This window comes from Ochotona curzoniae, unplaced genomic scaffold (assembly GCF_017591425.1).
Source record: "Ochotona curzoniae isolate NIBS_2020 unplaced genomic scaffold, NIBS_Ocur_1.0 contig_832, whole genome shotgun sequence".
NCBI classification, from domain to species: Eukaryota; Metazoa; Chordata; class Mammalia; order Lagomorpha; family Ochotonidae; genus Ochotona; species Ochotona curzoniae.
This window is the reverse complement of record NW_024466580.1, coordinates 4,553,614-4,571,363: the sequence shown is the minus strand read 5'-3', so window position 1 is coordinate 4,571,363 and position 17,750 is coordinate 4,553,614. Positions and strand designations below refer to the sequence as shown.

General features: G+C 44.1%; 1 protein-coding gene across 1 annotated transcript in view; it reads right to left on the bottom strand.

The window, feature by feature from the left end:
- Positions 1–272: 272 nt before the first annotated feature.
- Positions 273–17,750, bottom strand: part of PRDM10 (PR/SET domain 10) — a 99,637-nt gene continuing 82,159 nt past the window's right edge. Inside the window, exons 16-23 of the mRNA XM_040992667.1 lie at positions 17,228–17,338; positions 14,808–15,008; positions 13,520–13,663; positions 12,890–13,060; positions 10,912–11,052; positions 9,450–9,618; positions 5,597–5,700; positions 273–2,462 (exon numbers count right to left, since the gene is read on the bottom strand). Coding sequence (XP_040848601.1) covers positions 2,259–2,462; positions 5,597–5,700; positions 9,450–9,618; positions 10,912–11,052; positions 12,890–13,060; positions 13,520–13,663; positions 14,808–15,008; positions 17,228–17,338 — 1,245 coding nt within the window. The 3' untranslated portion in view covers positions 273–2,258. The remainder of the gene's footprint in view (positions 2,463–5,596; positions 5,701–9,449; positions 9,619–10,911; positions 11,053–12,889; positions 13,061–13,519; positions 13,664–14,807; positions 15,009–17,227; positions 17,339–17,750) is intronic.

Genomic DNA, 17,750 nt, shown 5'->3' with positions numbered 1-17,750 from the left:
ATTTTCCACCTCTTCCAACCCTTTTGGAATCTCTTACCTTGGAATGAATGTGCAGAATACCTGATGTTTAAGCAGCATTATTTGGTTTACGTATTCACCAGCATCTCTGGCTGATTATATATAAATTAGTTTAGAGTCTTTTATTTATCCTAAGTAAGGAACAAAAACAAGAATAATAAAAATGAAGAGGCAAAAAAAAAAAAAAACCCTAAACAAACAAAAACTATAACCAAAAGGAAAACAGGCAAAGAAGTTCTTTCCCAGTATTTTTCTCTGTATATTTTAGAACATGAGATAACTGGCATAAAATGAGCATTCCATTCTGTGATCATCTGCAGTTGTAATCAATAGGCTACTTCTGAGAAGAGGGGACATAGCTTTCCAGTTCAAATTAAGCCCACAGGGCCAAGCTTAAGTTATAAGAGCTGAATCTGTCTGCGCATCTTCACTGAGCAAGTCTTCCCAGGACAGACACTAGAACACTTGGGGTGGAACCTTTTGTGATTCTGGGTCAACATTTGATCCTGAAAGTATCAATAGCACTTCTTTGTCACCAAGGATATAGAGTGCATTTTTTCAGTCTCCACACATTATTATAATTTTCTCAAGTTCTCTTCATGCCAAATTTTTTAGGGATAATTACATGAATTAGGTCTCAAAAATAAAGTGCAACATCTAGGTATTAGTAGTTATTTCAATAGAATTATTTCAATTATCTGCCTTTAGGAAAGGTAGCTTTTTAAGAAAGGTAGAAAGATGCTTCTATACTTCTTTTCATCAAACCAGTTTCGATCCCTAAAATAAAAATAAAATGGTTGAGTTCATATGAATTGGTTGATCTTTATTCTAAAGTGATGTATTCTATTGTGCAATAATTAATCTAAAAATGTGTTAGCATATCACATAACGTTATGAAATTCCATACTGATTTTTGAAATCAGCATGTATTTCATGGCAACTGGAATGTACGGTAAAAAGAAGGAAATACTTCTCCCCACTGAATTTTTATAGCAATTAAGACTCTCAAACAGGAACACACTGAAGAAAAACTATTGTCAGAGTGGATTTTTTCTTTTCCTCCTCCAACTAACAGCATAGGACTCACAAAGGTTAGATTTCTTCCAGATCCCTTATAATCACCATAATGTATTACAACTGGTCCCCACATTCCTTTTTTTTTTTTTTTTTCCCTTAAGTGTGAATTTGGTCACCTTACAAAAAGGTCTGGAGGGGTTGCTCTGTTTAAAGATGATGGTGTGTTTCACTAAGGAAGGCCACCTTTCTATACAACTTTAAAGAATGTTCATGTTAAGACAGCATTAAAGTTCTAAAACACACTAAATGCTATGGGCTGGAGTTGAACGCATACTTGGCAAGGGCAAGTATCCATCTTTTACCAATGAAATGGTAAATGGATCCTATAAGCCGGATAAGGTTTCAGTACTTCCTCTTTTCTCTTTCCCTTTCTATATATGCACAGCCAGAGAATGGGGGGCCAAAACTTTCAATTTCACTGACATCCAGTCCCCTCTGCTCTTTCAGGGAGTCCACCACGCTGGAGAAATAACCTAGTAACCATCAGGAGATGAGATGCAGACCCACTGAGGGCTGGGTCTGTGGGGAGAATGCCCAACTGAAGAGGAAATAGAAAAAAATTTGAATTAAAAATTTGGGTGATTGCTTTCCCTTCAGACATTACTGTCTAGTTTTTGCTTTGCTATAGTGTTGTTATTTAACTAGGCTCCCTGTTCTAACTTCAGGACAACTCAGAGTCTCAAGGTAAAGCAGACTGCTGAGACACGCGCCCATCAAATGCTGCTTCTCCTTGGCTACCGGCCTGCAATCCAGGAGTCCTGCAACCCTGGACTTGGCACATCCTTTCTCCACCTTTGGTATGAACACAATAAGCCACTTGATATCTCCACAAAGGGAAAGTAAGGCTTATCAATGTGTATTAAAAAAAAGAAGAAGAAGAAAAAAAAAAACTATTTAAGAGCAAGACAAAGTTTCTCCATCTTGAGATTGGCTTTCCCCGAAAGATCTTCATTCCGTGCCAGGAACCCAGGGTTCAAAGAGTTAATTTGGTAAAGATGATGCTGGCAAGATAAAGCCCACTGGGTACGAGGATCAAAACTGTAGCTTCCAAATTCTTTGAGCGAATAATAAATCTTACAAAAGAGTCCTGGGTGCCAGAAGGAGTCAGGCTTACGAATGAGCAAAGACATGATGGGACTCCTTGGTTCTAGCTCCAGCAAGAGTTAGGGTTTGGTGATGTGCACTTCACTGTCTCCATTCCCGTTGGTGGTAGTGGTGATGATGTACTGTGTGGTCTGCTGCTGGCTGCTGCTCTGGGAGTCCAACGAGTCACTATGTGCAGACGGCTGGACCTGGACTCCACCAGAGAGGGCGGCTGTTTGCTTTTCCTCCAATTCTGGTTGACTTTCCGATAACACATAATGACCCTGGAGTGGGAGAGGAGAATCTTTTAACATCTGGAGGCTCTGAGAGAGAAGGAGAGTTATGAGGGAAGCACAGAGGAAGGAATGTGAAAAGAAACATTACGAGGGGACACCAAAATAGGCACCTGTGAAAGGTGTTTTACCTAAGTGCTTTAGAGAGGATGGATCGGTCACAGTAACTGACTACATAGGTAAGTTAAGGGAGCACCTTAACGATAGACTGGAGACCTTCAGGTACAGAAATTTGCATCATGGTGGTAACCTACACGGCAAAGAAAACATGTGCTATTGTACTGCTCCCAAGAATTCAGAGATGCAGAGATTAGTATGCATTAGTTAAATGTTGAGATTAATACAAAATGGATCAGAATGGCAATACTTCAAGTCAAAGAGGCAAAGTGGCCCCTACAATAAATCAAGGTTAAGATCAATGACTCCCAGACTTCAGAATTTTAAAGGCCAACAAAATTTAAGTACTAATGATAAATAGCTCTCACCTTGCATTTTGTCAAGTAAAGGCATTTTAAAATACACTACTATCACATATACGCTGTAACACTCAAGAAATTTAGAGAACACGATCTTAGCATAAAGTTGTTTTCATTGAATAAATTAGCTTTGTGAAAACATACACTATTTTTTTTTTCTCAGCTTTTTTTCCCCTCGGGTCATGAAAACTTCTCCACAGGTAAGTATTCTGATATTTTCAAACAAGGAACACCTCACTGGCTTACTGTGGAAAGAAAATGGGTGAGCATTTGGTACAGCAGTTAAGATGCTCTGTGGCATGCCTGTATCCCATGCCGGGATGCCCGCGTTTGAGCCCCAATTTGAAAAGTAAACCATAAAATGGATGCTTCTCCATGTTTCCCTTCCCCACCCCTCTCTAGGTGCCTTTCAAATTTAAAAAATATATATTTAAAAAATTTTAAAAAGAAGTCTCAGGGAAAACCCAAGCAGTAGCCTTTCCAAGCACTCTCCAGAGAAAGCCACAACCCAAATCCCCTCCCCGCCCCTGGACCAATGTTCTGAGTCCATGTCCACCTTGCAGCCTGCTGACAATCCTATGTAGTAGGGAGGGGGCTGGCTGTCAATTTAAGGGACGCCTCATGGATGCATGCATAGGTGGTCTGTAGAGATACCACAGACCAAAGCATACACCAAGCACATGTGTATACATTGTGGCAGGGGTGGGAAGCAGCCTGGTTACAAGCAGGTTCACAAATGAGTTCCTAGGCAAGAGAAGGCAGAATTGATCAGTGAGTGGGTCCCATAGGGAAAACTAAGTCATGGCCCCCACTGCTGTGTTGAGGCCTCGCTGTGTCAGAACTGTTCTCATTGACAGTTGACAGCACAACTCTGGGTTCATATATCTCTTCTCAGCCTGGTTCTTGTGATGCTGCCTGCTGAGAAACAGCATCTTCCGCAGTACTTTTATTTTTTTATTTTATTTTTTTTAAGATTTATTTTTTTTATTGGAAAGTCAGATATACAGAGAGGAGAGACAGAGAGGAAGATTTTCTGTCCGATGATTCACTCCCCAAGTGAGCGCAACGGCCGATTGTGCTCTGGCCATTGGAGCCACTTGGGGAGGGAATCAGTGGATGGAAGATCTTCCTCTCTGTCTCTCCTCCTCTCTATCTGACTTTCCAATAAAAAAAAAATCAGCTTTCTGGGGCCACAAACGTACCTATCCCTCCACCTTCTCAGGCCTCTTAGAAAAACAGTCTTCCCCCAGGGAATGTCTCAATATTCTTAAATACTTGGTTTATTTTCTCTACCACTCCAAATTTTATTAAGGTGTAAATAATGAACAGAAATTGCACATATCAAAGAAGTTCAATGTGATGTTCTTACAAATGGCCTATGAACAGATTAAATCAATGCATTTATCTTGCCATACACCATTTCTACAGGGACTCGTTCTCCCAAGAGTATTTCTTATTTACACTTCAACACTACCTTCTTCTTTAAACATTAGTATTATTTCTTAAGCTATTTATTTTCATTTCTTTGAAAGAGGGAGAACCAAAGGTAGCTTGATTCAGAGGTAAAGAGACAGAGATGGCTAGGCAGAGATCTTTTATCCACTAGTTCAGTTCCAAAATATCCCAACAGCGAGGGATGAGCCAGGCCCAAGCCAGAAGCCAAGAACTTGACTCAGTTTCCCTCATGGGTGGCAAGAACACAGCTACCTGAGCCATCCCTGCCACCTCCACAGGGTGGCATACAAGCAGGAAGCTAGCACTGAAAGTGGAGCCAGGCCATGAACTCGGGCAACTTAACGACAATGTCCTAACAGTTATGCCAAATGCTTGCCCTCTGTCCGGCTTCTAATTACAGAAGCATGCTGGAACATGGCAGGCAGGCAGGGGAATCCCAGACTCTACTTTAAAAAAAAAAAAAAAAGTATGCCGGAACAAACAAGTGAAGATAAAAATCGAAAATCTAGTAGATACAATCAATACACTGTATGTGCCCAAGTTACATAGCATAAAATAATATATGGCCACCTTTTTTTTTTTTTCAAGAAGGAGATGAACTGTTTAAAATAGCCCTGTAGTTAGGCAGAGATTTCCTGCTTGAACACCCTAGGAGGCAGGACAGCAGGTAAATGGCTCAAGTGCAGGAACCCCAGATGGTTGTCCCAGCTCCCAGACTACAGCTGTGCAGGCATCTGGGGATGGAACAGCAAGTGGATTTCTCTGCCCAACTCCACCTCGCCCTGGGGCTCTCACTCTCTTACTGTGTGCATTTCTCTCCCTCTCTCTTTGTCTTTCAAATAAATAAATAATAGTTTTTTAGAACCTCTCTGGTTGAATCATTGCATTCATCTCTCCTAACCCAGTAAAGGATCAGCAGTTGTGAGGACTCATAACCTTTCATTAAAGCACACAGAAAAGATGATCATCTGAATGCATCAACGAGGTACATTCAGTTTTTAATTCAGTAGATTCTCGCTAGGCATTTGTTGTAACTAAATGTCCTGAGCAACTCAGTAGAAATACAGTGATAAAGGCCAAAACTCCGGTTTCAAAGAATTAATTATCTACTTTATGAAAACAGAGTGAAGCAAGCATTAAAAGATACAGTGTACCAAGGGATATAAGGTGGCCTCATTGAGGAGCACAGCTTACCGAAGTGACTGCCTTCACTTGGCCGGTAGTAACGGGAGTCGCCACACTGCTATCTGTAATCACAAACTGACCTGGGGGAAGTGTCATCATTTGAATCTCAGATGCTGAAAAAGAAGAAACAGCCACAGTTCAGTTGCGTCGGGCTTTAATACAAGTTCTAAAAACAAATGCAGATGTGATGTTCTTCAACCTACATGATAGGTACACAACCTGATGGTCCCTTTGCATCATGAAAATATCCTAACGCACAGATGTTACCCTTAACCTACTGCAAATCAAAGCTAGCTGCAGCCGGGGCCCCGGAATCCATCCAGCTTTCCAAACACTTGAGCTGTCAGCTGCTTCCTCCCAGTGTGTATGGTAGCAGAGAAGCAGAATTGAAAGCAGGGCTTCTCACACTCGGCACAGCCTCCCGAGCAGCATCTTCAGCCTGCACAGGACACGTGTACCAGTCTACATTTGGGAAAAAAACATCTCTGACAAAGTTAAGTGCTCACTATTCCATGTAATCTATGGAGTGCTCTATGGTTAGGAGGGGAAGGTATCTGGTGCCATGATTAGGATGCTGCTTGGGGAAAATCAGTCAGGAGGAAGGAGTTTAGGGAGGGGGCAGGGAAATCCCAGACTCTGTGGAATTGCACCATAAAATTAAAAAAAAAAAAAGTTGAAACTAACGGAAAGATTTTTGCAGAACTTAGGTTAGAACTGACTTCTTGTATCATGTTCATTTGATTGTTACTGTTCAGACCAAATGTCATGAAGAATACTGAATGTATGTAAGCGCATGTATACAAAATTGTGTCTGTAAATTGTGAATGTTGGAGTAAGTTACTGAATGTAAATTTGGGCATTTTCTTGACTGAGACTTTCATTTGTAAAGTGACTGTGATGTATAAGCTTTGAGAATGTCCCTGTCAATAAAGAAACTGTTGGTAATAAAAATCAAGTATTCTAAAAAGAAAACAAAAAAAGATGCTGCCTGGGAGGCTGCGCCCGAGTCTGAGAAGCCCTGCTATCAATTCTGCTTCTCTGCTACCGTACACACTGGGAGGAAGCAGCTGACAGCTCAAGCGTTTGGAAAGCTGGATGGATTCCGGGGCCAGACCCCTGTTGCAGGCACACAGAGAGCGAGCCAAGCAGGTACATCTCTCCGTGTATTTGTCTCTCGGTGTCTCTGCCTATCAAACAACTAAAAATACATAAACAGTATAGAGTCTCACAGGTTCATTTTCACACCACCCTAAACTTGAGAGATGGCAAGCTGAACCATCACAACTCAGGGACTATCTGCTGTAACCTAGCAAGTAGCTATATCCTCTATTAAGACATTTTCCTTGGATGTGCTTGCCACAATTCTTACAATGCTGTGATTTCTGGAGAAAGCATCTTTGATAAGAACTGATGAGAACAGAGCTATTGAACATCAGAAACAGTCATTGCATCCCCCTCAAATGTGGTTCTTAAATCCATCAAGACGAATATTCAATAATTTGTTAAAACCCTGAAATAAGCTGAAAATAGTTACCCTTAGCATGGTATTTTTATTTTTTATATTCAGACATGCACTATTTACACAAATATGTCCACAGATACCTAGCAATCACAAATTCAACCTCAATTTTAGTTTACCATCAGTGTTATTAAAATGAAACATAACCAAAGTTTTCCCTAGCAACCTGCTGATAATCTCTAAATAATATGTTATAGATTGGGAACCAACACAGGACAATGGTTAATTGAGGACCTGGACTGTATTTGTAACAGATGGCACCAGTGCTGTAGCACAATGGGTTAACCAGGTGCTTATGACACCTTAATGGAGTCCTGGCTGCTCTGCTTCCAGTTCAGCTCTTGGTTAATGTGCCTGGGAAGGCAGTGGAAGACAGTCTAAGCGCTCGGGTCCCTCCCAGCTATGTGAGAGACTCAGATGGAATTCCTGGGTCACTGCGTTGCCCTGGCTTAAACTCAGCTGGTGCACACATTTGGGAGGTGAAGTAGTAGACAGAAGACTCTCTCTGTCACTGTATAAACAAATAAATCTTCAAAAAGTAATACAAGGCAGTCTTTATGTCCTAGAGCTACACACTAAAGTACGTAAAGATGAGATGACACGCTGGTGCCTGTCTACTGGAGGACAGCAGTGAATATGGCTGCAGAGGAGATGAAGCTGGGCGTGAGATGGTGTGTGCTGAGGCTGGGCCACAGGCTCAGTCACATTTGCTTTACTATCCTCTCTACGTTGGAATATTCCGCTAATAATTTTTTCATAATAAAAATCTTCAATACCAGAACCTTTTCTCTAGGTCAGAACATTAGCTCACACTACTGTCAGCAAGGATATCTTTTTTTTTTTTTTCTTTTTAAGATTTATTAATTTTTACTGGAAAGGCAAATTTACAGAGAAAGAAAGACAAAAAGATCTTCCATCCCCTGGGGTACTCCCCCAAATGGCCACAATGGCCTGAGCTGAGCTGGTCTGGAGCCAGGGGCCATTAGCTTCTTTGGGTCTTCCACATGGATGCAGGGGTGTGAGGACTTAGGTCAATCTCTGTTGCTTTCCCAGGCCACAAGCAGAGAGCTGGATGGGAAATGGAGCAGCTAGGACACAAACTGCTGCCCATATGGGGTGCTGGCCCTTTCAGGTAGAGAATTAGCCTGTTGAGCCATGGCACCAACCCCCAAGGATATATTTGTTGTTTTACTTTCTACCACAGGAAGTGAACGGTGTGCGAACACCCAGTCTGTGTCCCAGATCCTTCCGTTTTTGCTGTGACAGAACCAGACTCAGCCCTCATGGTGATCACTGACGTTTTAAATAACATGTCAGAAAAGTGACTACATGGTGGAGTCTGACTCCACAGCTCATCTATCTTACACAGCCAGGGATCGATTAGAATAGTGACAGACCCCCCAGATAGAAATCTCAGGAGAGCAAATATCAACACTGGCCTTTTCTGCCCTTTTCCTCCTCGAGGGACTGAGCTGTTATCTCTATTCCTGTTCCTTCCACACCTTCAATGGTAAAGCCTCATTCTTTGTCTCCCATGCCCACAGCAATGGCTCCCACCCAAATTTCCACCTCTACCCACCTTTGCAGCCAGCTATACCCACTCCACAGCAACAATGTCAGGGTTGGGGAATCACCCAGTGTCTATCCCCTGATATCCCAGGTGATGGTCTCGGAGCCACAGATGAGCTCATGAGAAACAGCACCGAGGGGTGAGTTCAAGGTGAACTCTGGAGTCTGGCTGCTGTGAGCTCTCATCCTCCACTTATAACATGTACCTACTAGACAACCGACCATGTCTAAAAGGTCTGATCTGTAAAATGCAATCAACAACTGCATTTACCTGACAGGTTTCAGTGAATACTGATCTGAATGTGTCCTACATGATTTAGAATCATTCCTGGCATATGGTAAGAGCTCAATGAAAGCTGGCTAATATTATCACTGTGTGGTATTACTGATGTCACTGTCAATGTTAATCTTTATATACAAGGGTTAAGCACAGTGATCAATATACAGACAGCACTCAATAAATATCGGTGGAAGGAATGAGTCACTACCATCAACATATCCTCTTTGTCAATCTACACGCTTTAATAAACTCCTCCAGAATTACACCTACTGCCTCTGAAGATGATATTAAAGTGGCTCTAGAAGGTCAAAACGCTGCCTTGGATTTTGTCACGAAACCACTCATATTCATGTTCTCCAGAGTGTAGTAACTGATCATCTGAAACTTTCATTCAAAATGCTATAGAAAGTGGATGCCATGATAATTCAGGGTAGGAATTACCCTCCCATGACCTACACACATGGTGTTGTCCCAGTTTTTGGACTCAGACTCACAGTAGCCACGGAAGGAATTCCAAGCATTGGGCAGGTACGTGTGCTGGACGGAGGAGCTCTGCTGCTGCTGCAGGGCCTGTCCTTGTGTAGAAGAACTGCTTGGCATGTGGGAGGGGCTGAGCCCCTGCTGCGACTGCTGTGGAGAGGGGCTCAGAGGCTGCCCCGTGACCTAGGGAGAGAGAGAAGGCAGGAGCAGGAATCAATGAATGCCAGTACAGGTGAGACCCACGAGTAACCCAAGGAAGGAAGTCGGGCTACCATGAAATCTGATGTTGACGTTACGACAACTAAAGTAATAATATCAGGTAAAAGTAGGATTTATGAAGTGATTATAATTCTGAAATTCTAATTTGCTTTCAGAGGAGTATCCAAAACACTGAATTTGATAAACTATTAGAAAGACAAACTAATGACAGCAAAATTATTAGATGAGGCTAAAAAACATTGAGAAGTAAAATAACAAAGGGACAAAGCTAAATGGGAACACAAACAGAAATAGACTTCACAAGTCATAATCTCCTCTATAACCTGTACGGAAGGGTCCTTCACAAATGGGCTCCTCCTAGCTACAGGCCCAAGCCCGCGTTTCCTGGCCTGCCGCTCTAGGCCCTCCATGGCCAGCTCCAGACCAACTTTCCAATTTTCTTCCTAAACATTATTTCCTGTTATGCTAATCTGAACAGAGTCATTCACTGCTTTCCATGAATGTATCACAATTTTCTATCTCTGTGTCTTGACTCACCATATGAATTTATTCAGATAGTAAGGTTTTCTTCGATACTGCAGCAAAATCACATCTTTTCTTCAAGACCTAACTCAAAGACCACAACTTCTACTGAAAGGTCCTTGGCTGTCTGATATAGGGTTGTCCCTCCTCTGAACTCCCATGACTTAAATAACTTAGACGCCTTCGACAACGACTCGAGCACACAAACTGTAATTCTCCACCAAGTGACTTCCTAGTCACAGAAGCACAGCTTGGCAATTGCATGTTCAACAAGAAGCCAAGGTTAGTGTTGTTTTCCAGGCTCTGACATCACAGGGATCTACGTGGGGAGAAGTCAATCACTTGATTCATGTGTGTCTTTACCATTATAAAAACTGGAGGCAAAGCTAAGACTCTTCAATTAAGGTCCGAAAATAAAAACGTTTTGAAAATACTGTCTTTACCATTACTAACGCTTACAGTTTATGAAGTCATGTTAAATTGGTTAGAACAGTGGCATTGTGGTGCACAGCAGGTTAAGCTGCTGCCCACAATGCTGACATTCCATTTGAGTGCCAGTTGGAGACCAGGTTGCTCCACTTCCAATCTGGCTGCCTGCTCATGTGGCCAGGAAAGCATGGTCAAGTGCTTGGGTCCATGCCACTAACATGAGATCCATACAGAGCATCAGGCTCCTGGCTTTAGTCTTCCAAATAAATAAATAAATCTTAAAAAAAAAAAAAAAAAGAGGCATACCTGGGCAGGTGAGGGTGTTGAGGTGGGGGCTTCCGTCACCTGGATGTGCTGCACCTGGATGGCATGCGGGGTGTAGGTCTGAGGGTCGTGGAGCTGGCCAACATCCACGGTGGGCTGCTGAGCATGGTGAGGGGAGGTGGCCTGGGGGTGGAGAAAAATAGGCAGAAACCACATGTGTAAGGCTATTGCTGAGGTTTGAAAACAACATTCCAACACAAGAATGGAAGGAGCATCAGATCCATGGCCATGCACCCACGGACCCCATACCTAGGCCAGGATGGACAAGCGGGGAGGAACAGGCTGTTCTCAGCCTCATGCCTCTAGCCTAACACTATTCAATTCTGCAAGAGGACATAGATCTTCCTCTAGTTCCTTGTCAGAAGCTGGCCGAGAAGCTCTGGACTACCTACCTTCCCCATCAAACTTCAATTAAATAGTTGACTTTTATCAGTTAAAAGAGACCAAAGAAGACCATTTCCTTTTAGGTTTGTCACTATGGTTCCTAATTGTTTACATTTCATTACTGTCTTTGAAAACCTGGCTAAAGCATGCCTCCCATCTTCCCCCAGTTAATGTGCATGTGTATCTTGTATCATGGGGCAACTTCCAGACTCATGGATTCCTTCAAAGCCTAAAGCTAAGCAACTCCTTGTAGGAAAATGAAGAGAGTCAAGAATAGCCAATGACAGTGGTCACTTTTCATTTCCTAGGGTCAGCACTGTGGCATAGGGGGTGTTAAGCCACTCTCTGCAATGCTGGCATCCTGTGTGGACACTGGTTTGAGTCCCAGCTGCTCCACTTTTGATCTAGCTCTCTGCTAATAGCCTGAGAAAAGGAGCAGAAGATGGCCCAAGGACAGCCCTGGCTTTGGCTCAGCCAGCCCTGATCTCTGTGGGGAGTGAGCCAGCAGGTGGAAGATATTTCTGTGTCTCTCCCTCTCTGTAATGCTTCCTTCAAATTAAACCTTGTGTTTTTGTTTGCTTGTTTGTTTTAATTTAATTAATTTAAATTTTTAAAGTTTAATTTCCTATGTCCACATCAGTTTTAAATTTTTAGGATCGAAGGGATTTCAAAGCAACAAGATTGTTCCCTGACGTCTAGAATATACTTGCTTGGTGAAATTCAATTAAATGACAGTTCATGCAGAACTGCTTATTTTAGCTCTTCATCAGTAACACTAAGTTATAAATTATTTGGTAGAAGGAACATAATTGTACCTCTTTATTAAAAATGTTCTAATATTCAGAGATTGAATGAAAATTTTGGTACCTGGGGTTGGCACTATGCTGTAACAGAAGAAAAGGCACTTTCTAAAAGTGCCAGCATCCAGTATGGGCACAGGTTCAAATCCTCACTGTTCTGCTTTGATCCAGCTCCCTTCTCACATGCCCAGGGAAAGCAGAAAGGCATGGCACAACTGCTTGGGCCCCTGCATCCACAGGGGAAACCTGGAAAAAGTTCCTAACTCCTGGCTTAAGTCTCGCCTAGCAAATGGAAGGGGTGTGTGTGTGTGTGTGTGTGTGTGTGTGTGTGTGTGTGTGTCTCCCTCTCTCTCTGTACCTCTGCCACTGAAATAAATGAAATAAATCTTTTTAAAAATGGTTTTTTCCTTCCAATCTCCCATTAATATATCATTTGATGCCCCAGTAGGCATTTACGAAAGGGGCTCATTCCTAAAGAGACAGCCCAAATGCTACAAGACGAGGGTTTGGAAGAGCTTAGGACACACTGTTCTGTAGTGGCACGCACTATTAAACACATCACAGTGAAAATCCCCTACTCCTAGAGACAGATCCCTCTTACAGTGCTACAGCCGAGGCCCTGACAGCTGGGGGAGGCGGACTGGCTGTCTCACAAGTGCCTGAGGTTTTGAGACACCCCAGCCAGAGCTTTGATGCTCTGGGAGCTGACACCGACTCCTGTCACGGCTGATGGCACTCTGGTGGTCACAGAGCTAAAGAGAAAAGGTCATACGTACTGGAGCTACCTGGACCACCTGGAGCTGGATGTGTTGAGGCTGCTGGAGACCGGATGCAGACTGAGACACTGGGATATACTGAATCCTCTGGTAGTCCCCCTGGGGCGTTCGGTAATCCGTTGTTAAGGTCTGGGACAGTTCTGTCATTGCCTGGGTTAGCAGGTCTGTTGTCTACAAAAAAAAAGAAAAGAAAATGCAGTCATTGGTAACACTACTATAACTATTCCAGCGTGCTTAAATCCTACTGAAATGCAGTTTGTCTCACAGATGGATACAGAGCTACAAATTAGCCCTGGGGCCAGCGAGTTTGAGAGAATGCTGGCAGACTCTGCACCCACATCAGCAACCATGACTAAGCCACGCCTGCCTGTGTGCCCGTGGTCCAGGGTGGATGCTCTCGAGGACCTGACAATCCTGCCGCCCCTCAGCAGCACTGAAATGTCAGGATGGCCCTTTCACACCAAGCTCCAGAACACTCAGCCAGGAGACCCAATCTTAACGCCTTCAGTAGAAAACTGATGACGGGCTACGTGTGCAGCCCACTGATGAGCAAGATGGACATGGCTCTGGAGTTGGGAAGAGTCCAGGACACCGCAGGAGAGGACAGGCTCCTGCCTGCCACACGCTTACCACCACGGTCTCTCCAGTGGTGCTATCTGTCGTCAGGACAGCTGGGGCGGCACTGATCACCGCCGTCGTCAAAGGTGTGTGCATGGTGTTGGGCAGCTGGGCGTACTCTGGATGCTTCTTTCGAATGTGCTGGACCATTTTGGTCTGAAAAAATTAGAGCGAAAAACCAAGAACAGTTACCTGAAAACAGTCACTCTTAGTCTTTCTCACCTTCCAAAGGTCCCCTAATGTCCTCTCTTTTGCCTTAGGAGTTTTTTTTTTTCCAGAGGAAGCATGTAGCCTAGCAACTGAAATGCACGCTTCCTCCAGCAGAGCATCTGTGTCTGATTCCTGGCTCCAGCTACCGACTGCAGTCTCCTGCTAATGGAGACCCAGGGAGACAGAAAAGATGGCTCCTGCGGGATTAAGTTCCTGCCTCCCTGTGTCAGCCACATTTCAGCCCTGGATATGGAGGATTTGCGGAGTGAACCAGCCCTCTTTGTCGGTCTGTCCTGCCTCTCTCTCTCTCTCTCTCTGCCTTTCAAAAAAGAAAGAGAACATGGAGGGACTGGTATGATGGCTGAATTGGCTAATCCTCCTTCCACAAGCGCCAGGATCTCATATGGGCACCAGTTCATGTCCCAGCTACTTCCGTTTCCTATTCAGCTCCCTACTTGTGGCCTAGGAAACCATAGGAGAATAGTCCAAAGCCTTGGGACCCTGTACCCACATGGGAGACCTGAAAGAAACTCCTGGCTTCTGGCTTCAGATTGGCTTAGCTCCAGCCATTGCAGCCATTTGGCCAGCGAATGCAAGAGCTTTCTCTCTGCCTCTCCTTCTTTCTATAAATTTGCCTTTCCAATAAAAATTTTAAAAACCTTTTTCTTAAAGAAGGCAAATAAAAAAAAAAAAAAAGAAAAAGAATTTGGAGCAGCAGTAGTAGCCCCCATTCCCTATTACTGTGCGCAGTCGTGGTCTCCCAGCAAAAATGGCCCATTGTTTGGATCCCCTACAGTGCCTCCAACAGCCTGAACTCATAAGCCGTGAGCCTCAACACTCATAGGAAGCCCTCTCCAGGCTCAAGGAAAAGGACAACAGTCCGGCACCAGTCTACTGGACAGTGCTGCTTCCTGGGCAAGTCCACAACACTGCCTCCTCATCCTTCGCTGTGGTCCCTGTTCCCAGAAACAAGGAAAATAGCCCCTTCATCCCCTGTCAAGTCAGAAGAAGCTGCTGAGCCATCTCAACGAGAAGAGAATCCGTTGGCAAAGGTTGTGACCTGAGAGCAAGTCAGAAGCTGCGCCCCTACCTTGCTGCTGTACTGCTTGGAGCAGTGCGGGCAGCAGACGGGAGGGGTGGCGATGGTGCCCGTCAGCTGGGTGTGGGTGCGCAGCATGGGGTCGGGTTCGCCGGGGCCAGCAGGACGAAGCTTCCTAATGCTCGGTGGCAGCTCAGCTCCGGGGTGATTCTTCAGAATGTGGGCCTTCCGCTTACTTGCACTTTTATAGACCTGAAAATTCAAATGCACAGCCATGAAAGCAGGGCACTGTTTTTGCTTTATTGGTTAAAACAAAACGAAGTAACAATCCCATGATAAGGAAACGAGGGAAAGTATTCATATAGGTGAAAATAAAGTATATTCTCTGCTAAAAGACAGTAAGTATATAGCATAAATTAGGATAAAGTAATAATACAATATAGATATACTAGGTATTTTTCATGAGATTGCAACTGTGAAAACACTCATTACCCTAAGTATAAAAGGTAGGTGACGGAGGTTAACACTGTAGTATAGTGAGTTAACCTGCCACCTGCAATATCAGCATCCCACATGGTGCCAGTTCATGTCCCGGCTGCTTCACTTGCTTTTTTTTTTTTAAGATTTCTTTTATTTTTATTGCAAAGTCAGATATACAGAGAGAAGAGACAGTGAATCCATGCAACGATTCACTCCCCAAGTGGCCGCAACGGCTGGTACTGCACCAATCTGAAGTCAGGAGCCAGGAACTTCCTCCAGGTCTCCCACGGGGGTGCAGGGTCCCAAGGCTTTGGGCCATCCTCGACTGCTTTCCCAGACCACAAACAGGGAGCTGGATGGGAAGTGGAGCTTCCGGGATTAGAATCAGTGCCTCTATGGGATCCAGACATGTTTAAGGCGAGGACTTTAACTGCTAGGCCACAGTGCCGGGCCTTGTTTCACTTTCAGTTCAACTCCCCATTAATGACCTGGGAAAAGCAATGGAGGATGGCCCAAAGGTTTGGGCCACTGTCACCCATGTGGGAACCCAGCTGGGTAACTAACTCATGACTTCAGCCTGGTCCAGCCCCAGCTCTTAGCATCATCTGGGAAGTGAACCAGCAACGCAATCTCTCTCTCTCCCCTCCCCTGTAACTTTGACTTTCGAATAAATAAACAAATCTCACGGTAACCTAGCAGCTAAAGTCCCTGCCTTGCACGTGTCAGGATCTCATATGGGTGCCGGTTCTAATCCTGGTGGCGCCATCCGCTTCCCATCCAGCAACGTGCTTGTGGCCTGGGAAAGTAGTAGAGGATGGCTCAAGGCCTTGGGAGCCTGCACCCATACGGGAGACCTGGAAGAGGCTCCAGGCTCCTGGCTTCAGATCGGCGAAGCTCTGGCCATTGCAGCCACTTGGGGAGTGCATCATCAGATGGAAGATCTTCTCTGTTTCCACTACTCTCTAAATATCTGACTTTCCAATAAAAATAAAATAAATCTTAAATATATAAATAATAATAATAGGTAGATGTATATAGCCCTAGAAAGCGAACTGTTTCTTTCTTTTTTTTAAAGATTTATTTATTTTATTGGAAGGTGAGATTTACAGAGAGGAGAGACTTAAAGAAAGATTTTCCATCCCCCGGTTCACTCCCCAAGTGGCTGCAATGGCCAGAGATGAGCCAATCCGAAGCCGGGAGCCAGGAGCTTCTTCTGGTTCATTCACATGGCTGCAGAGTCCCCAGGCTTTGGGCCATCCTCCATTACCTTCCCAGGCCACAAGCAAGGAGCTGGATGGGTAGTGGAATAGCCAGGATATGCCCATATGGGATCCCTGCACGTGCAAGGCTAAGATTTAGCCATTAGGTTACTATGCCGGGCCTAAGCAAACTGTTTCCAAGCCATTCCACATTCTAGCCTATTACAATACACTGACTACTGGGAACCAAGGAATTTCCAAACATCAAGTTCAACAGCAACTAGACCTCCAGTGGGGGAACCTATGTTTAAAAGAATATATCCTACTTTTAAGCTAACAAAGCTCCACTACCTTAGAGGCTGTATTACAATGAAACAATTGACATACAGTCCCTTGGTCCTAACAAACAAAGAGCAGTAACGATGGAGAACGAACTCTCAAACCTTCCTCACATCCCACTCATAGTCTAGAAATCCAAAAACTACCAATATAGTGTGAGTAAGATGACAAACACCCTCATTTTAGATCTTAAAGAATTTTAAATTAATTCACATACCTGGATCTCATAACAGAAATCACAGAGTAAGTACAGCAATAACAACAACAACAAAACCAAAGCCAGTTAATTCCCAAGGGCATCTCTAGGCCTTTTTATCCAAATGGAAAACTACTGAGAGACAGGGAACCATCTGCTAGGAGTACCTGCTAGATCCTAGTGCATATTTATATGGGCCGACAAGCTGGCTCCCTGCAGGACACCCACAGTGTGTAGCTGCAGAGTTCTCCCTTTACCTTATCACAGTACTGACAGAAGTAGTCACGGTTGGGTTTAATGATGGGTAGGGTTAGCTCTGGCACCTCCTCAATCTTCATGTCCGGGTGCCTCTTGGATAAGTGATTCACCTAAAATGGGGAGGAAAAAAAGGATAAATGAAAGAAAAAAGACGCCACCATCAACAGAAGCTAAACAAATGCCACTGGTAAGGAGGACCACAAGTTGAAGGCAGGTGGCTGAAATCGGCATCCCTTGCCCTTCGGACAGCAGCACAGCAACAGGCACTCAGAAATAACCAGAGGGGAGTCGGAGCCCAAGGTGGAGGTCACGGACAGGCTTTGGCTGGAACAACGACTGCCAGAAAAGGCAAACTGCACTGGCACAGAGGTCGCTAGAGGATGCTCTTGATGCAAATGCGTCTCTGACTATTTAGCCCCTAGTCTCATTCAGAGAAAACACTGAAAAAGAAACTATGGCTCAGAATTTTAAACATTACTCCATGACATGCCAGCTCCTGGCAGAGGTCTGACTACCTTAATA